Raw genomic sequence first — 21,069 nt, forward strand, 5'->3', positions numbered from 1 at the left:
ACGGGCACCGCTCTAGTTACATGAATGACCAATGGGCTCGACTTGAGCTTGAGCACAAAGGTAGTTTGTGACATCGTAGACAAATAAAGGACATTACTGCGTATGTGACATGTGATGGGGCCCTATGGTGACATCAAACCAAACACAGAAGAAGCAGTAAAGAGGCAGTGACCAAATCCATAGAAATTAAATGGCTGGAATTTCCAGGTATATGTTATAACTATCGGAGATCCAAATTGGAGCCAAACTGTTCTCATATGGATCCCAAGTTCCAAGTTGTATTTTCCTTCTATGCCATTGCCATGTTCATAAATCATACTCACTTCTGGATTAGGAATTTACTCGAGCATTATTTGGTTTGATCACTAAGAAACAGAACAGGCAATCACCACGGTCCACAGCAAAAGCACTGTCTTGTCTCCCCACTGCAGTGCCTAAATATGGTCTCCAAATATGGACATTTATGTCATCATGGCAAGAGTGTATAAAATAATGACGCTTTCTAGTATAACCCTCACTCTCTGCTCAGGCCTGTGACATTTTGTTGTGACATTTTGAATGATAACACAGGGGCTTAGAGATGCCACTATCCCGTGGAGAGAGATACCTTATACGGGGTATCAACTGGCTACCCGTGCTCGTCATGCACTTGATTGCGGGTTGGAGTTACTATGCGTACGTCGTGAAGCTTTGTCTCCACACGGTGGAGAACAGCGGCGAGAGTATCACCTACCTGGTCGTCTATCACATCCTCTTTGTCATGCTCATGTGGTCCTGCTGGAAGACCACGTTCACCCGGCCGGCCGCCCCCCCGACAACATTCCGTCTGCCCAAAGAGGAAACGGAGCAGTTTCAGAATGCGGCGGGATCACCGGAGCAACACGAGATTCTGAAGAGATTGGCCAGGGAACTACCGGTGTTGACCCAAACACCGGGAGGCACCGTCAGATACTGTGACTACTGTCATGTGATCAAACCAGACCGCTGCCATCACTGCTTCACATGTGAGACGTGCGTGCTGAAAAGGGACCATCACTGCCCCTGGGTGAACAACTGTGTGGGCTTCTCAAACCACAAGTACTTTGTCTTGTTCTTAGGATACGGCATACTCTATTGCCTCGCAATTTCGGCCACAAGCTTAAAGTATTGCATCACATTTGCGACCCAAGAGCTGCCCGGAAACGATGCCAGATTTCATGTGATACTGTTGTGTCCCGTGGCGATTGTATTCTTCACTGGATTTCTGGGATTTTTCAACTTCCATATGTGGCTCCTGGCAAAGAACAGGTCAACGACAGAGCTGTATGGGGTTCCGGTCTTCAGGAATGGCCCGGACAGAAATGGATTCTCTTTAGGCTTGCGACAAAATTTGGCCGAAGTCTTTGGAGGCCGGAAGATGTGTTGGCCCTGTCCTGTGTTCTCCAGTCTGGGCAATGGACAATCCTTTGGTATACGATTAGTGGACCTCGACCCAGAGCAAGGCATCACAAACGGGCAACAACAGTGGCTCGAGGGAGAGGAGGTGTAGTAGCGCGACTGTTTGGGTACAAATACCTGTCCGCACCGATGCTGAGGAGAAGCTAGATAACGCACCTGGAACATCTAGCATGAATGCTACTACCATGGCTAGAATAAATGGTAGCCTCACTAAAGTAATCTACCCCAACCTTATTGTTGCACTTAATTGAGGCCAGGTCAGGTCTCACCATGGAGGAGTAGCCTGGAAACCAGCCCAATCCGCCACAGGGAAGAAAAAAGATCCCTCGATTAGAACTTAATTTCCCTCACCCCAGAGTTGAATCAGAGGCCACGGTTCAAAGTGAGGTGGTTCACGAGACACAAAGCTTTCGGCGACATGAAGCCAAGATTGAGACAAAAAAATGAAAGACTATGCCACTGTATCGCACAACATTAACGGTGTCTGTGGCCGTGATATACTGTACATATATTATAACACAAAAAAGCGACAACCCTTCTGATATGTGTTTGTGTGTTTTTTTTTGTTAATTTTTTTTTTAAGCAATGTTACTATAGGAAGCAGAACCATCTAGGAGAGTGTCTGTTTGTGTCTCTGCTGCTTTGTTTATATATATTTGTTTATATTTTCCTTCAACTCGATGGATGCCCACATTTGGAATCCATGCTCCTCTGGTCTTATGCACCGTTGGGCTCAGGAGGTGGCGTGGTCGTATTGGAATTGTTCCAGGTTCTTGGTTCTAGGTTCCATTGCCCGTCCCTCCTGGCTGGTCGGTGCCTTACCTTCCTCTGTGGATATATGTGTGAACGGGAGCGGGGACGTGCAGAGAGTGTTAGAGGAGCAGGGGCTGAAATCCCGTAAAATGGTGCCTTTGGACACAACTAGCGAAAATAGCAGGTTGTGAGCTTTTGTAGATCAGCTATTTTTGGGGTGCAGTCCAGCACTCTTTAGCTAGTGGAGATGCGGTGTACGACATGGATTTCTAAACAAATTTGTTCAACGCAAAATAATGTTTTCAAGTTCAGGAGACTTCGGAAAAAAATAAATTCTCCTGAATGCTGCCTTCAGGTATGGCATAGAAAGGAGTAGCATTTGCATTTCTTTCACTATAGTAAATGCTGCATTCGTGGTCTGGAAAGGGCAGTTGTTTTACAAAAACAAGTCCTTTCAAATACCAATAGACCTTTAGAGCATCAACCATTACTTAAGAGTGAAAAGTAGGGGGGCTTTGGGGCTTGGACACCTGCCCTTTTTGCCTCAAAGTGTGTGCGTGTGTGCGTGTTACACAAACACTCAAAGTTGGCCATTCATTGTCAATGGCATTCAAGGTTTATGTTAACACCTGTGTGCGTATGACTCTCAAATTATGACCCTTAGAGCAGTTGTTCCCAAAGTGGGGTCCAGGGGTCCTACAGGGAACCAAATTTACCCATGGATCTGTAACTCTGAGGGTGTACAAATGGAACCAAACCCGTCAGGGTCCATTTGGTTCTAAACATTGGTTCTAACCATTTGGTGGAGAAGATGAGCACTGACACTGTCTAGTTCCACCCAGCAGCGGTGGAACTACGCACGCACACACACACACACACACACACACACACACACACACACACACAAACACACACATACTATTTTGCTGCGTGTCACAGTTCTGCGCCAGCTGGTTTTGAGCCTCCCAGGCTTTCTGTTGCCTGGTCCATCTTAAGGCCACCTTAATTAATGATGCGGTCCTGCTCCATCACACGTTCTCCCCGCCATCTCAGGCGTCTGTGTGTAATCTCCTTGGTGATGCTCCAGCTCCCTGTTTGTTTGTACAGTTCACTGTTGGAGATTCTATTAGGCCAAACGATCTGGCACACCCCTGGCGGCTGGCATAGCTTTTCTGGGCACCTTGGCTGTGTAACAGTCTGTATGCAATGCCGGTTGTGGTTCATGGTGCCACAGGGTGGTACACTGCTCCTTTTTGTTTTGCTGTGTGTACAAGAACTGATGTCACTTCCACTATATGTCTGTACTGTGTTGGCACGCAGAGTGACTGTTCACTTGTGTTTATTATGTTAGTACTGTCTGCCGCTTGATATGGTCAATGCTGAATGCTCCATTAGTTGGCTGCTAAATAAACCAGCTTATTGACATTATCTTTGTCTGTGTGAAATACCTGGACATCTGCTGTATCCAGTCCACAAGGTCTAGTACTCCATGCTCAACACATCACAGCTGGTAATCCAGTCTGGCAGTGTGCCGCGGGTTCCGACAGCCCCCCCCCCCCCCATATCTCTCTCTCCCCATTTCCCTTCAGCCTACTTTCATCTACCCCTCTTTCAATAAAAAGAAAGGTGAAAGACAAAAAAAAAGAGATGGCATATTCGCCTGAGGCATCTGTTGTGGAACACTTTCAGCTCGTGTCTGTTTTGACCACTCTCCAGGGCCTCAATTACATATACAAAATATCACAATATATCAAATATAGTGATATTGATTAGTGAGTACTAGTAGTAGTAGTAGGCCACCCATTGTTGTGGACAGACAAGTACAACACAAAACTACTGCAGATGACTCTTGAAGACCGCTAGGTCGAAACGTTAGTAGTTTTCTTGTATACTAAGCACCCGATAAAAGGCTTGAAATGTCTGTGCTGCTCCAGTGTCCTCTCCTCCTTCTGCATCTGTTGTCCCTGTTCCAGGTTTGAGGCGCGTTGGTAGATTCCATTTATTCTAACACAAAACTACTGTTTGGCGGAGGCAATATTCATGTACTTATTGGCCAATTTGCCTGCAGTTTGTGCCACAAACAAGCTTGTAAGATTTTGGATTAAATACATAATTCCAGAATTTTTGCCCTTCAAATACAGATATTGTGATATATCGTTGATGAAATCTCTTGCAATTATATTGAATATTGCAATATATCGAATAATAGATATTTTTCCATCATAGTGTTAGTATACATGTTGATAACCAGTAATAGTAGACAAGTTGACTGATTGGCCAACCCAAACGATCGGCTTTTCAAATTGGCCAAGCTTGAAGTGGCATTTGTGCCACCGTGCCAATATAGTGGTTGCACACGCACAACTTTGGAGCACAACTCCGCGTTGAACCAGTGTGGTCCAGGCCTGAGTAATGCTTAATGTCTAATGCAGCGGGCAGAACTACTGAACGTGTGGGCCGCAGTTCAGGGACCAATAATGGGCCTCTTATGGTTGGCCCAAACTTCTGTCTCGTGAGAAAGATTGGTGCTGGTAATTTTGGAGAAGTGTGGCAGGGAAGGAACATGAAGACCAACGAATATGTGGCCGTCAAATTGGAAGCAATGAAGATCAAAGGGCCACAGCTCCCTTTGGAGTATAAACACTACAAAAGGTTGGGATATTCGGAGGGAATTCCTCAGGCGTACTACTTTGGCCCATGTGGGAAACACAATGCATTGGTGATGGAGCTGCTTGGGCCCAGTCTAGAGGAGATGTTTAACCTCTGCAAATGCACCTTCTCCCTCAAGACCTTTCTCATGATAACCATACAGCTGATAACGCGACTGGAATATGTGCACAGCAAGAACTTGACACACAGAGACATTAAGCCAGAGAACTTTCTGGTGGGACGAAAGCATGGCAACGGAAGCAAGCATAAGCACATTCACATCATTGACTTTGGTCTGGCCCAAGAGTACTTTAACTCAGAAACCAAAAAACACATCCCCTACAGCGAGAAAAAGAGCTTCACTGGCACAGCACGCTACGTGAGCATCAACACACACCTGGGTAGAGAGCAAAGCAGAAGGGATGACATGGAATCGGTGGGTCACATGCTCATGTACTTCCTACGAGGAAGACTCCCCTGGCAGGGCATGAAGGCAGACACTGCGAAGGAGAGGTATCAGAAGATTGGGGATACCAAACAAAACACACCAATTGAAATGCTTTGTGAGAAGCTCCCCAAAGAGATGGCCACCTACATGCGTTACGTCAGGAAGCTGGACTTCTTTGAAAAGCCTGATTACGACTACTTGAGGAAACTCTTCATCGATCTCTTTCACAGGAAGGGTTATGTCTTTGACTTTGAATACGACTGGGTCAGCAAGACAATTACCACACCAATAGGTCCTAGTCCCAATCACACAAGCCTGCAACACAACGTCAGAGTTAAATCACAACAGTTGAACAGAAAACAGGTGCCTGCTGAGCCCAGAAGAAGCAAGTCCCAGCCCAAAACACTAAACACGGTCGATCTCACCGCTGGACAAGTCATCACCGATCCCACTGAGGTTGAAGACACCGCATGTTGCTGTTGTTTCTTTAAGAGGACAAAGAAGAAAGTCCAGAGACACAAATAGAAGAAGTAAAATATTATAGGAAGGACTTGATAAAATTCTGGTGTAACCACCTTGGCGTCCTTAGTTTGTGAATAGGCCCCACAGGGTTCACTCACAAATTCTCGTGTGCAGTTGCCGACAGACTGTATCAAATATGAATGACTGACTATCGTAAAACGATACAGAGACACCTCCCCAACTATATCACCGAGACAGTTTGTTTATTTTTGGACCACAGATCTCATGAGACGATTTAAGATGACCCGATGTTATTCTCCATAGAGAAACTTCTGTGAACCAGGGGAAGAGCGAGTGACGCCAGGACTTCGGCGCTCTAATAAATACTAATAGTATAACGCTTTACAAACACATCAACCAGCACTGGACCTATATCTATATTATTTGGCACTTGTTGTGCTGCTTCAGCGTTGCCTGTCATGCATTCATTTTCTTCTCTCTCCGCTCGCAGCTTGCGCTGTCAACCTGTTGAGAACTGGGAGGCGTGTGGGCGGGGGAGCGCATGTCAACTGGCACGATAATTTGTGAGTCGCCCCACAGGGAGTAAATGTGTGTTTTTTTTGTAATAAAAACTAAACAAAACAAAATTACGGGGGGCAGACTTTGGTTCGACATGCCATTGGTCCGACCGGATTAAGGTTGGTGAGGCATGCGTTAAAACGACCGGATTAAGGTTGATGAGGGGTGCGTTAAGGTTGGTGAGGGACACGCTTCTTCTTGCTTGCAGTTATGGTTAGGTTAGGGTTTGAGGTAGATTTTTATGGTCTGACTGCTGTATGATCAGCAGTAATATAATATAGTATGTGCATTCTTAGAGTCTGTTGACTGGGCTTAGTGTGGTTATACGTTAGCTTTGCAGGTTGGCCAAGCTTGGCCTGATGTTTGTGCCACTATACCAATAAAGTGGTACACACAACAGTTCACTCAACTATATTAAGATTTAGAAGATTGGGGACGCCAAACAAAACACACCGATTGAAGTGCTATGTGACAGCTTCCCCAAAGAGATGGTCACCTATATGTGTTACGTCAGGAAGCTGGACTTTTTTGAAAGGCCTGATTACGACTACTTGAGGAAACTCTTCACCGATCTGTTTTATAGGAAGGGCTATGTCTTTGACTGTAAATATGACTGGGACGACAAGTTAGTTCCCACAACAATAGGTCCTAACCCAAGTTACACACGCTTGCAACACAGCTGCATATTTAAAGCGCAACAGTGGATCAAAAAACGGATTCCTGCTGAGCCCAAAATAAGTACGTCTCGGGCCAAAGCATTACACACTGTCGATCTCACCACTGGACGATTCATCAGTGCTCCCATTGAGGTCCAAGACGCCACAGGATGGTGTGGTTTCAAGAGGACAAAGAAAGACCGGAAACACTAATAGATAAAGTGAAAGATTACAGGGAGGACTTCATACAATTATGGTAACTGAGTATAGTGTGTGTCGCTAGGGTGTCAATGGCACCCTAGGGACCCTGAATACGTTTTAGTTTTTCTGGGGGAGTGTCTGGGGAAGCGTCACACATTCATGTTTTGCCTCTACTGTACTTTGTAACTTGACTGTGGTGAAGATCAACATTATGGTTTCACCTAGATGTACCAATTTGAGTACACACATGAGTCATGCCCATACAACAATCCTCTTGGTGTCATGACCTAATCTAAGCAGGAAGTCTGCCATTTCCATTTTTTTGTGGGCTGTTACATTTTTCTCATGATTTCGTCATTGCTACCAGTTACTGCTTGATGCCTTGTGGGAGTCCTGACTGTCACTGTCACAATAACTGCAAGTTTGCATGGGGTCTGCCCATAAGTCTGACATATTGGCCAGTTAAAACTGTGCTTAGGGTTAACGATCTACATGGTGTAGTGGCAGTTATGGGACTCAATATTGACAAGCAGAAGAAAAGCATCAGAAACTGGACTCTGGCTCAAGATTCAGGCATCGTCATATTTATTCAGAGTTCTCAGTCAGTACAGCAAAGTGGTAGCTTTACTGCGTTCCAGTCCTCTCCCTAGCATCAATGAAATCATTCCCTTTATCCCCCAGCAGATCCACATTTACAACAATAAAATAGATAGACAACAGGTGGTCATTCAACATGTCCTTTCTTGGTTGTAGGTTGAGAGAGGAAGGCATATGTGGCACCTACTAGCACCTATTAGGTGCTAGACTTGTTTCTATTCTAAATGGGATAGTTACACAAATACATGTTTGCAACAGTGGTGTAGTAAGCATGGAGACTCAGCTGTTAGATTGACAGCTGCCGTTCAGTCAGAATGAGCAATGGTGAAAATTGACTGGCCAGGAAGGATGAGAAGCACCCTAATCATGTGTATGTATAATTGTTCTATGTGGCATTCTAAATTCCCCATTACAATGGCCGGTTAAGATTGAGGTGTGGCTGGTTAGGACTGGTTAGGGTTAGTGATCTACATGGCCAGAAGATTGAGGTGTGGCCGGTTAAGACTGGTTAGGGTTAGCGATCTACATGGGCGGTTAAGACTGGTTAGGGTTAGCGATCTACATGGCCGGTTAAGACTGTGGTTAGGGTTAGCGTTCTCCATGGCCAGTTAAGACTGTGGTTAGGGTCAGCGATCTACGTGGCCGGTTAAGACTGGTTAGGGTTAGCTATCTACATGGCCGGTTAAGACTGGGGTTAGCGATCTACATGGCCGGTTAAGACTGGTTAGGGTTAGCGATCTACATGGCCGGTTAAGACTGAGGTGTGGCCGGTTAAGACTGTGGTTAGGGTTAGCGTTCTCCATGGCCAGTTAAGACTGTGGTTAGGGTCAGCGATCTACGTGGCCGGTTAAGACTGGTTAGGGTTAGCTATCTACATGGCCGGTTAAGACTGGGGTTAGCGATCTACATGGCCGGTTAAGACTGGTTAGGGTTAGCGATCTACATGGCCGGTTAAGACTGAGGTGTGGCCGGTTAAGACTGTGGTTAGGGTTTGCGATCTATATGGCCGGTTAAGACTGGTTAGGGTTTGCGATCTACATGGCCGGTTAAGACTGGTTAGGGTTTGCGATCTACATGGCCGGTTAAGACTGGTTAGGGTTTGCGATCTACATGGCCGGTTAAGACTGAGGTGTGGCCGGTTAAGACTGGTTAGGGTTTGCGATCTACATGGCCGGTTAAGACTGAGGTGTGGCCGGTTAAGACTGGTTAGGGTTTGCGATCTACATGGCCGGTTAAGACTGAGGTGTGGCCGGTTAAGGGTTAGTGTTTGGGATAGTGTTAGTAATCGGTCGGACTAACGGGATGTCGAAACAATGGCATGTTACCTAAGCATAATATCTACAGACTAGGACTCAAAGGAAAACCAACAATATGGCCTCTGCTTCATAAAAATAAAAATATATAATATATTTCTATGGAGATATTTCCTAATGCATGTTAAAAAATCCTATTTTTAAGAGATTTTTTAAAGGGTACAACACAAATAACGAATTTGCCTAAGTTCCTCTCGATCCCGTCAGAAGAGCACAATAGAATACTATTAGGCTACTTCGCTGGTCATGCAGCACTCATCATCAGAGAGATCAACACATTGACTGATTAATGGGAAACCCAACACATCCGCTTTGCAGGTTGGCTAAGCTTGGCGTGACGTGTGTGCCGCTCTACCAATATAGTGGCAGCACACCCAACCGTGTGGAGCAAGTCCATACAACTCCAATTTCATCAAGGGTGTTTTGGGTATGTGACATGTTTAATGTCTAATGCAGCAGGTACGGTTACTGGACGTGTGGGCCGCAGTTCAGTGACCAACAATGGGGCTGTTATGGTTGGCCGAAACTTCTCTGTTATGAGAAAGATTGGTGTTGGTAATTTTGGAGAGGTGTGGCTCGGAAAGAACATCAAGACCAATGACTATGTGGCGGTCAAAATGGAAGCCATGAAGACCAAATTGCCACAGCTCCCGTTGGAGTATAAATACTACAAGAAATTAGGGAATTCAGAGGGAATTGCTCAGGTCTACTACTTAGGCCCCTGTAGGAAACACAATGCATTGGTGCTGGAGCTGCTTGGGCCCAGTCTAGATGAGCTGTTTAACCTCTGCAAAGGCACCTTCTCCCTCAAGACTTTCCTCATGATAACCATACAGCTGATAACGCGGATGGAATATGTGCACAGCAAGAACTTGACACACAGAGACATTAAGCCAGAGAACTTTTTGGTGGGACGATTGGGAAGCAGGCACCCACATGCCATTCACATCACAGACTTTGGTCTGTCCAAAGAGTACTTCAACCCAGAGACCAAAAAACACATCCCCTACAGTGAGAAAAAGAGCTTCACTGGCACAGCACGCTACGTGAGCATCAACACACACTTTGGTAGAGAGCAAAGCAGAAGGGATGACATGGAATCACTGGGTCACATGTTCGTGTACTTCCTGCGAGGGAGACTCCCCTGGCAGGGTCTGAAGGCTGACACTTCGAAGGAGAGGTATAAGAAGATTGGGGAGGCCAAACGAAACACACCAATTGAAGTGCTTTGTGACAGCTATCCCGAAGAGATGGCCACCTACATGCGTTACGTCAGGAAGCTGGACTTCTTTGAAAAGCCTGATTACGACTACTTGAGGAAACTCTTCACCGATCTGTTTCACAGGAAGGGCTATGTATTTGACTATAAATATGACTGGGACGATAAGTTAGTCTCAACAGCAATAGGTCCTAACCCGAGTTACACGCACCTGCAACCCAACAGCAAAGTTAAAGCACACCAGTCGACCAGAAAACAGTTGCCTGCTATTGAGGTCGAAGATGCCACATACTGCTGTGGTCTCTTCAAGAGGACAAAGAAGAAGTGGAAGTTGTCCTGAGGTTGTAAATAGCCGAAACATGATGACGATGACGTTTTTTTGCTTAAGCTATTTGGTGTGGGGGGGTAAGGTATTTAGGGTTTATGTGATTAAATGGAAGCAACTACACAAGGTCACCAATCTCTAGCCAATCTCTCCAAATGCCATTTCCTCCCCAATTCCATGTATCGGAATATCCCTCTCACATTCTCCCCGTCTATCCCTATACCCTTGCCTCTCCTCTTTCTCAGTGCTCCCCTGCCAACCTAACTTATGCACTTCCACCCGTGGGCCATACAGCATTGTTCCTCCACTTATCACGATATTTAGCAGCCAGAACCACATTAGAGGCCATCTCCACCAGCACAGCCTCTACCATTCTTTGCCATGGGATCTTGGCTCGATCTCACTTCCTATTGATGTCCATCTGAAGGAAACCTTGGGCATCTACTCTGGGGGCATTTATGTCCATTTCATTTCCTGATTCAAATACAATTTCATTGTTACAAAGCCAGAGGCCATATTGAGTACAGTCTGCTTCCCTGCTGACAATCAAAGGTACATTATATTCTATTAAGTACTTTGCAACACACTCTTGAATATACGAGAAAACAAATAACTATAATGTTTGAAATGGTAGCATTTCTATAATCCATGTTTAGTTCTGCCATTGGTCTGAGGGAAAGCAATCTGCTCTTTTTTTTTATTAGAGAATCATTCTTTATTTATGCGATCCAGGCATGGTTGAACTATATTATATGTGCCGTCACTGCCAGACACATGAAGCATAATCTATACAAGCTGCATTTTTATTATATTCTTCGTAGGAGGCGTGCGCGCGTGTGTCAGTCAAAGTGATCAGAATCAGATTTCCAGTGCACGCTGCCAGTAGGCCACATTTCTGAAATATTGTACTTTATTGTATAGGGAGGGTATACAATCCCCTACACTAGTATCCCGTGGTGGACAGAAAGGTCCTTGCCCCCATACTAAGTCCATTCTCTTTGGTTTCTCGGATGTTCAGAGCCTCTTGTCCTGGGACCACAGCGGCAGATCTGTCACTGATCTGGCATCACCTCCAGGGTATGCCTTCTCTGCATCGCATGAGCCCACTGTGTCATCAGGATAGCGTTCCCATCAGTATATAATATACTATACTATGCTGTACAAACCTTGTTTTGAATGTCATGTCACGAACAAGTGTATTATGTAATTCTACAAAAGAGCGTTAGTGATAGGCAACTGTCGGTAACGGCAAGCTTAGCCAACAATAAACCCTGCATTCAACACGCGTAGCCCGGCATGAACGCCTCACGAAGCCCTGCCTAACACTCAAGGAGTCTGACAGACCTACCAGAAAAGCCTGTAGAACAGATGCCTTTTTTTCTGCCGTTTGACACCTTCCTCGCAGACAGACACTTTTCTTGCGGACAGGGACTTTGTGGTTCATAGTATGATGACTCAGTCTGGCATCTCTCGGGCAGAGATGATGAACCCGAACCAGTGGTGAAAGTCAGCTGCTACCTCCATAATAATAGGGAGTTGTAGTCCTGTTAGGTTGTGTTTACATGTGTGCTATGGTGCAGTTGTAGTCCTGTTAGGTTGTGTTTACATGTGTGCTATGGTGCAGCTTCAATGCGTCTTCAGTCGCACCTTGATCCCGCCTCTAGCTGCCGCTGATCGGTCCGAAATCCACTTGTTCGGGGACATCGTCTCTGCCCGAGAGAGACCAGATGCTGGAGTTCACTCTGGGCAAGACCTATGCTGAAAAGACTGTCTTTGGAAGTTGCGGGATTTCAGCGGAAGTATTGCCCAAGGACATGACGTTGATGCTACAAATCAGTTTACATTCTCCGCGAATGAAACAAGTGTTGTGATTGGTTGGGAAAATATCGTATCCGGGGGGAATACAGCTGATGGATGTTCCGGAGGATACGTCCGCCGATAGCTTCTCTGCCTTACGTTCTGTCCAGGCTTTTCTTTTCGAAGATAAGTAAGCCTGGGACCGAGGCCAGGTTAATGATGATGATGGACAATATATGGTGATATCACAATATGTGAATTATGTCCTGCCCTCTTCTCATTGGACAATATGCCTAGGCATAGACATAAGCCAAATTCCACTACCCCACATCTCGGCCACTCGCTCACACGCACTCGGTCACTCAAGCATGGTGGTGAAATTGGTGACCTGCTGAAATATGTGACAATCATGTAGACAATCACATAACGTCAGTGTCCGCATGTAAATCATTGCTGTTTGTTTATTAGCAGAGTTTAACCTAGCAGTATTTAGGCCATTTCAGTCAGACAACTCTTAGAATGAATTTAGAATATATTGAGCATAGATATATGAAGCATAGATTGGCGTCAGGGCTCAGTCCCTATTCACTCCCTGTAACATAAACATTTTAGTTAAGTTATAAGCCAAATATAATTACAGGGAATTAATAAGACCCCCATACAGGGGGATCTAGAAACAGAGCCTACATGTGGATGCTGGGGAGGCGGTGGGATTTGCAAAACCTTCATGAGCAGCAGGTTAGCAGCAAGAGAGGCGTCCGCACAGCAGGAAAGAAGTCAGGAATGAGCAGGTAGGCAGAGAAAATAGCGAGAAATGAGTGAGTGAGTGATCAAATTTGTTCTATAGCCATTTGTTCTATAGCCATGCTATAGCCATTTGTGCTATAGCCATTTGTTCTATAGCCCTTTGTGCTATAGCACAGTACGGTACAGTCCGCTCAGTTCACATTTTGAGATGTGGGGGTCCGAAACATATGATGTTGGGGGTCCTGGCTTTGCTCGAAAAAGCTTAAAAGCGACAGATGAGGGCATTTGGTAGAATGGGCGTCAGGTCGTGGATATGGATGCGATGCTATTTGCGCTGCCTGTATGCTTTTGTCCATACATGGGCAGCTGGTAGCCGCATGCAGCCCCCACCTTCACTCAATGTGCATGGGCCTCATCAGAATACTGATATATTATTGATGTCAGATAATTACTAGTATTATTGTTGTCTTTTTTATGTCCAATGTATTTGTATTTAGTTCATAAAGTTAACATAACTAACTAAATGCATAAAAAAAGCTACCCTCACAAAAAACATGCAGTAATCCTGGTCTCTAAACTGCCTCCCCCTGGCCAGCTGGGGCGCCTGATGGAGGGGAAAGGAACTCGTTGGAATAACGTGTTCCTTCCACGTAGGTGCAAAGCAACTTGGACACTCAGGCATGAAGGAAGCATGAGTTCAAGTCCGTTGCTCTCCCCAGGTTGGCGGAGGGTGTGTAGAGCGCAGGATCACATTAGATGATTGACACAGGGGTGAAAAGTGGGTTACAAAATCGTGGGATAAAAAAAATATATATATATATATATATATATATATATATATAAATATAAAATAAAAGTAACTTTTCAGGATTCCAACCCATTTTGGGCAGGAACCCCTTTTGGTGTTAGCACTATGTTATGCTTTAGCTATTGAAAAATAGCAGATCTGCAAGCTCATAGCTCATAGCGCTCATTGTAGGTCTGCTATTTTTGAAAAATCGAATTTTTTGAAGAATCAGAAAACTGTCAGGATGTAGAAGACATTTTTAGAATCTGATCTCAGGTCAAAATGGGTTAAACAAAAAGCAAAAAATAATATTCATGATTTCAATTCAAATACTATAGCAAAAAATAGCTCAAAACGCGTCGCAGTAGTAATATGCAACGTGGCCCTCTGGAGTGAGTGTTGAAATAAAGTGGCCCCCTCCATCTTCAAAGTTTCCCACCCCTGCTCTAGTCAGTCGCCAGCCCTTCTTCACTCTTGGAGAGGACCGCTGCTCGTCGCTGTCACGGTCACCTGACTGTGTCTGACAACCTGATCGTGCACCACGTGACTTTGAGTCTTCACTAGTTGAGAGAGCAATTTATAAATTCACCGTTTACCATTTGGCATTCATATTGTCATTTCAGTTAGGCTGTTCTTTGCGGCTAAGCATCAATAAATGCTAGGCTCATGAAATGCTGTGTGTGTGTGTGTGTGTGTGTGTGTGTGTGTGTGTGTGTGTGTGTGTGTGTGTGTCTGCAATGCATCAACATAGAAAGGTTGACGGCAGAGTCTGGCAGACGCCTCCTTCGGCTCTGGGGTATCTCGAGCTAAGGCAGGCTCTGTGACGCGTAGTAGGCCAATCGGAGGCAATGGAAACGTTTCTTTGCTCATGCCAATATTAAAGCTCCTTTGGATTGAATAGATAAGTCCCGTAAAAGACACACAGTGATTGGCCTTGAGTGGCTCTTCCGCATTGATTTCCGCCTTACAGTGCGATACAGGTTTACAGGGGCGCTAGCCCCTCCTATATACAGGTTTACAGGGGCGCTAGCTAGCCCCTCCCATATACAGGTTTACAGGGCGCTAGCCCCTCCTATATACAGCATGTGTCCCCATGCACATGTCTCATATTTGCCAATGAAAGGAGAAATTAGGTTATACTGTATGTGCCTCAAATATGACGCACATCTGTGGCAACACAAACATTAACGTAGACGAGCAAATCTGCTATCAATCACATAAATTCAGTTGTTCATGAGATGATGTATGATGATGTATAACGATAACAGCACCCCTCACTTCACACGGGTGTGATTTTTATTTACATGTATGTAGACTACTCCTTACAGTGCCACCTATTGCCGTAGTGGTGAATGACACCGATGTTCCTGTCGGCTGCAGTAGGATGGCATTGGCAATACCTCATCTAAGATGTAGAATCTGAGCTGCGTGATTTAGTTTTTATAAGTTATTATAGTTGACAGGGAACTGTCAATTAATTTGCTGTGGTTGGAGTAGTGCCTTAAAAAAAACACACACTTGTGTGAAGTGAGGGGCGCTCTTATGATCATACACCACATTCCGTGCTCAGCTAATCAAATCATCACAAAATGTCATGCCAGCCAATTGCAATTTGAGTCTTCACTTTGCTGTCCTCACTTTTGGCCTCAATGTTTGTGTTTACACAGACACCAAAAGCGGGTGCTCTTATCATCACACATCACATTCCGACCAATCACTTTTGACGTCCTCACTTATTATCTTCACTTTTTAAGCCCTGAGCCAATCAAATCATCACTATGGGAGAGAGACAAAGCTGGGCATAGGAGGGCCTGGCGCCCCTCAAAAACAAATGGAGAGTACTGTGCAATCGAAACGTTAATTTATTTAAGATTATATTTGGCTTTATTATTTTTATCTAATTTATTTATTGGATAACTTGGTTTGCACCAGTACTGTATTATATATATATATATATATATATATATATTTCTAAATATTTTTATCGCCAACATTATCTTTATTCTTTTTAAATTCATTTAATTTTCCTCTCCTTTCCAGTTGGACCCTCTGGCGCTCTCTGGTGTCCTTCATTGGACCCTTCATGTCTTTCTTCACACACAGTGAGGGGTGGCGAATAAGTCTGGGATTATGAACATTTTCCTTTCAGGGAACACAGTTTGATATGTATTATCTGTGGGACCCCAATCTACACTGTACAATCCCAGTGTTAATTGAATAAATCATCATAAAGGTTGATGCCTTTTTTTCTAGAGAAAGATAGAAGCCGTTACGAGAAACAACAAAAAAAACATAGTTTTATCCCATATGCTCATGGCAAACAATGAGGAAAATCGATTTTCACATGGAAACAAAACAAACCAAAGAAAAAACAAGTTCGTAGGGACCTTTAGGGGGAATTAATGATAAATACATGAAAACTTAAAAAGCGGTGATAATTCGTCTAACGGTGGGGTCAACAGTTTTTAATATTTTGGGCTGAGACTTGTTGCCTTTGGGCTCAGGCAACTGTTTCTTGGTCCGCTGTTGCGCTTTATCTCTGCTGACTTGCAGGCATGTGGTGCCGGGTACAGGACCTACTGGTGTGGGGATTGGCTTGCTGACCCAGTCGTATTCATAGTCAAAGACATAGCCCTTCCGGTGAAACAGATCGGTGAAGAGCTTCCTCAGGTAGTTGTAATTGGGCTTCTCGAAGAAGTCCAGCCTCCGGACGTAACGCAGGTAAGTGGCCATCTCTTCAGGGAAGCTTTCGCAAAGCACTTCAATCGGTGTGTTTCGTTTGGTGTCCCCGATCTTCTGATACCTCTCCTTCGTGGTGTCTGCCTTCAGGCCCTGCCAGGGGAGTCTCCCACGCAGGAAGTACATGAACATGTGACCTAGTGCTTCCATGTCATCCCTTCTGCTTTGCTCTTTGCCCAGGTGTGTGTTGATGCTTGCGTAGCGTGCCGTGCCGGTGAAGCTCTTGCGCTCGCGGTAGGGGATGTGCTTTTTAGTTTCGGGGTCGACGTACTCCTTGGACAGACCAAAGTCAATGATGTGAACGGTGTGCTGATGCTTGCTTCCCGGTCGTCCGACCAAGAAGTTCTCTGGCTTAACGTCTCTGAATGTCAGGTTCTTGGTGTGGACATATTCCATCCGTGTTATCAACTGTATGGCTATCATGAGGATGGTCTTGAGGGAGAAGGTGCCTTTGCAGAGGTCAAACAGGTCCTCTAGACTGGGTCCGAGAAGCTCCAGCACCAATGCATTGTATTTTCCACAGGTGCCAAAGTAGTACATCTGAGGGATTCCTTTCGATTTCCCCAACTTTTTGTAGTATCTATGCTCCAGCGAGAGCTGTGGTGCTCGGGACTTTATGGGTTCCAATTTGACCGCCACATATTCATTGTTCCTGAGGTTCTTACCCAGCCGCAGCTCTCCAAAATTGCCACTGCCAATCTTTTTCAAAACGCGGAAGTTCGGGCCAACCATAAGGACCCCATCGCTGGTCCCTGAACTCTGGCCTGCCACAAGTCCAGTACTGTTTCCTGCTGCATTAGACATGAATCATCTCACACGCATGCACCACCTTGGATGGAATTGGATATGTTTGTACTCTCTGACCACAAAAGAATGGAGTTCTGTTAATCAGTAGAATATGCTTGAGTATGAGATAATCTTGTTTTGTTATTACAAGCAGGTATGGTGGTCACCTCCTAAACACGGTGTCCTACAGATTATGAGATTGCGGTTCTGTTGTGTGTAAAAATACTTATACTGTATTTACTTATACTGTTCAGCGGCACGAATGTCACGCAAACCTTGGCTAATCTGTTAAGATCATGGTCGATTGTGATTGAAGCATATTGAAGCAAGCAGAGTTGCTCAGAGCCTCAGTCTGATGGCCTAAACCTAAAAAGTCTAATATGAGGAGCCCCCACCGGGAGGACATACTGTTGTATCCTATACTGACTCACCTTCCAGTGAGGAGCCCCCACCGGGAGGACATACTGTTGTATCCTATACTGACTCGTAGGGATATTCCTTTGGTCTAGTGGTTAAGATGTTGGACTTTTACCTGGGAGACATGAGTTTGAATCCTGGGTGTTACACCTGCACGATGAGCACATAGTTGACCAACTGTCATGTCATTGTGGGGATGATATACTAACCTTGTAAGTATATGTGCATGTGTACACACAGGGGGGAATGGGAATCAGCTCGTGGCCTTCAAGCCTGATGTGCAGTCTGCTCTCAGGGTCATGGTACGGTGACCTCGGTGCGCTAGGTGCGGGTGCAGGTGGCTCATGGTCACCACCTACTACCCCCCCCCCCCCCACCCACAACTGTAGCAAAAAAAATTTGCAAAAAATGTCATTTTTTTTTTGCATTTTTTTTTTTTGCAAAACGTCTATTTTCATTTCATTTTTTTTTAATCCTCAAAAAAAAAACGGCATGTTACAGTATGCCATACGATATGGGCTATTTGACGAGCATCTAAACAAATGTGCAAAAAAATGTGCATAAACATCTGTGCAAAACATCTATTTTCATTTCATTTTTTTTAAATCCTCAAAAATGATGAAAAACGGCATGCTACAGTATGCCATACGATATGGGCTATTAGACGAGCATCTAAAAAAAAATTGCATGGATGGAAAAAAATGTTTAAAAAAAAAGTTTAAAAAAAAGTTTAAAAAAAATCCAAAAACTTATGAGGGAATTCGTTTGCTTTCTGTATCCGAAAACTGTGTTTTGAGGGAATTCGTTTGCTTTCTGTATCCGAAAATATTTTGGCAAATTATTTTGGCAAATATTTTGCCAAAATATTTGCCAAAATAATTTGCCAAAATAATTTGCCAAAATAATAATTTGCCAAAACCCTAATTTGCCAAAATTATTTGCCAAAATAATTTGCCAAAATAATTTGCCAAAATATTTGCCAAAATAATTTGCCAAAATAATTTGCCAAAATAATAATTTGCCAAAACCCTAATTTGCCAAAACCCTAATTTGCCAAAATAATTTGCCAAAATAATTTGCCAAAATATTTGCCAAAATTATTTGCCAAAATTATTTGCCAAAATATTTGCCAAAATTGCCCACCCCTGATCTAGTGGTTGCTTTGAAGACTGCTGTCAGCTAATGTGTTCTAGTTTCCCTGTGTTCTTATTGGTAGTTGTGATCACATGTCACAAGGCCTTTACTTCCTGGTCAGCCATTGTTTTGAGAAAACACACAGTATGTTCTACAGATGTTACAGAATATTGAATCTCTTGCCATCCACCTGTTTTGAGCCTCGGAGAAGCTTTGTCTGTGAGTCTATCTTACATGTTTCATCTCTGAGAATAAGTAATGATGCATATTTTGCTGTTTTATTTTACATTCGTGAGATTTATGGTCAATTGTCTATACCATGCCATTTGCTATTACTTTGCTTTGTCATTTTTTTGCATTTTTTTAATGCAGTGTTCTTGTCTAGCTGATTTAGGCATTACATTTATGATTTATTAAGAGCTTTTTTGTGCATTTATGTTCAGTTTCACAAATTGCTGGAAAAGCATTTTAAAGTTGATGAAGAACAACCTCCAACTCTACGTCACACACGCAGGGGACAGAATAATGATGTCAACATTTGAATGGCCTTTTTATAAATTTTTATTTTTTTGCGGTACTCAGACATGCAGAGCAATGCGTAGAACGCCCGTGACACACGTCTAGCTGCCACCATCTGCATCCAAGGATGTTCCTATATATAGAAGCTTTGTCATTGGTCGATTTGCCTGTCTACTAATATACTTCCTGATTGGTTAGTCACTTCGACCGGGTTTCGTTTTCTCCGACCAATGACAAAGCTACTATGGGACCATCTCTGAATGCAGGTCGCGGCCCCCTAGATGTGCCACAGCGCCCCCTAGATGTGTCACAGAGACTACGTTCTTTGTGGGAGCGTTCTACTCATTGCTGGCTGTCTGACTACCACAAAATAAATGAAAAAACAAAGTCATTAAAATGTTGACATAATATTATTGCTTATAGTGTGCAAAATATTTGCCAAAATAATTTGCCAAAATAATTTGCCAAAATAATAATTTGCCAAAATAATAATTTGCCAAAATTATTTGCCAAAACAATTTGCCAAAATATTTGCCAAAATTATTTGCCAAAATAATTTGCCAAAATAATAATTTGCCAAAACCCTAATTTGCCAAAACCCTAATTTGCCAAAATAATTTGCCAAAATAATTTGCCAAAATATTTGCCAAAATTATTTGCCAAAATTATTTGCCAAAATATTTGCCAAAATTGCCCACCCCTGATCTAGTGGTTGCTTTGAAGACTGCTGTCAGCTAATGTGTTCTAGTTTCCCTGTGTTCTTATTGGTAGTTGTGATCACATGTCACAAGGCCTTTACTTCCTGGTCAGCCATTGTTTTGAGAAAACACACAGTATGTTCTACAGATGTTACAGAATATTGAATCTCTTGCCATCCACCTGTTTTGAGCCTCGGAGAAGCTTTGTCTGTGAGTCTATCTTACATGTTTCATCTCTGAGAATAAGTAATGATGCATATTTTGCTGTTTTATTTTACATTCGTGAGATTTATGGTCAATTGTCTATACCATGCCATTTGCTATTACTTTGCTTTGTCATTTTTTTGCATTTTTTTAATGCAGTGTTCTTGTCTAGCTGATTTAGGCATTACATTTATGTTTTATTAAGAGCTTTTTTGTGCATTTATGTTCAGTTTCACAAATTGCTGGAAAAGCATTTTAAAGTTGATGAAGAACAACCTCCAACTCTACGTCACACACGCAGGGGACAGAATAATGATGTCAACATTTGAATGGCCTTTTTATAAATTTTTATTTTTTTGCGGTACTCAGACATGCAGAGCAATGCGTAGAACGCCCGTGACACACGTCTAGCTGCCACCATCTGCATCCAAGGATGTTCCTATATATAGAAGCTTTGTCATTGGTCGATTTGCCTGTCTACTAATATACTTCCTGATTGGTTAGTCACTTCGACCGGGTTTCGTTTTCTCCGACCAATGACAAAGCTACTATGGGACCATCTCTGAATGCAGGTCGCGGCCCCCTAGATGTGCCACAGCGCC

At 43.8% G+C, this 21,069-nt stretch overlaps 4 protein-coding genes across 4 annotated transcripts; 3 read left to right on the top strand and 1 right to left on the bottom strand.

Annotated features, from left to right (window-relative positions):
• Positions 1-643: 643 nt before the first annotated feature.
• On the top strand, positions 644-1,528 carry LOC308327617 (palmitoyltransferase ZDHHC20-A-like; the record flags this gene model as incomplete). The annotated part of the gene is made up of 1 exon (XM_080781140.1): positions 644-1,528. One exon carries the CDS (start codon positions 644-646, stop codon positions 1,526-1,528), a length of 885 nt encoding a protein of 294 aa, XP_080637266.1.
• A 3,264-nt stretch (positions 1,529-4,792) lies between these two features.
• Positions 4,793-5,812, top strand: LOC308327725 (casein kinase I-like; the record flags this gene model as incomplete). The annotated part of the gene is made up of 1 exon (XM_080781252.1): positions 4,793-5,812. One exon carries the CDS (start codon positions 4,793-4,795, stop codon positions 5,810-5,812), a length of 1,020 nt encoding a protein of 339 aa, XP_080637378.1.
• Positions 5,813-9,607: 3,795 nt separating this feature from the next.
• On the top strand, positions 9,608-10,654 carry LOC308327618 (casein kinase I-like; the record flags this gene model as incomplete). Its single annotated transcript, XM_080781141.1, has 1 exon — positions 9,608-10,654. The coding sequence occupies one exon, from the start codon at positions 9,608-9,610 to the stop codon at positions 10,652-10,654; it is 1,047 nt and encodes a 348-aa protein (XP_080637267.1).
• Positions 10,655-16,391: 5,737 nt separating this feature from the next.
• Positions 16,392-17,513, bottom strand: LOC308327619 (casein kinase I-like; the record flags this gene model as incomplete). The annotated part of the gene is made up of 1 exon (XM_080781142.1): positions 16,392-17,513. The coding sequence occupies one exon, from the start codon at positions 17,511-17,513 to the stop codon at positions 16,392-16,394; it is 1,122 nt and encodes a 373-aa protein (XP_080637268.1).
• Between the last annotated feature and the right edge of the window lie 3,556 nt (positions 17,514-21,069).

Source organism: Protomyctophum bolini, assembly GCF_963924005.1.
Source record: "Protomyctophum bolini genome assembly, chromosome: 13".
Classification (NCBI taxonomy): domain Eukaryota; kingdom Metazoa; phylum Chordata; class Actinopteri; order Myctophiformes; family Myctophidae; genus Protomyctophum; species Protomyctophum bolini.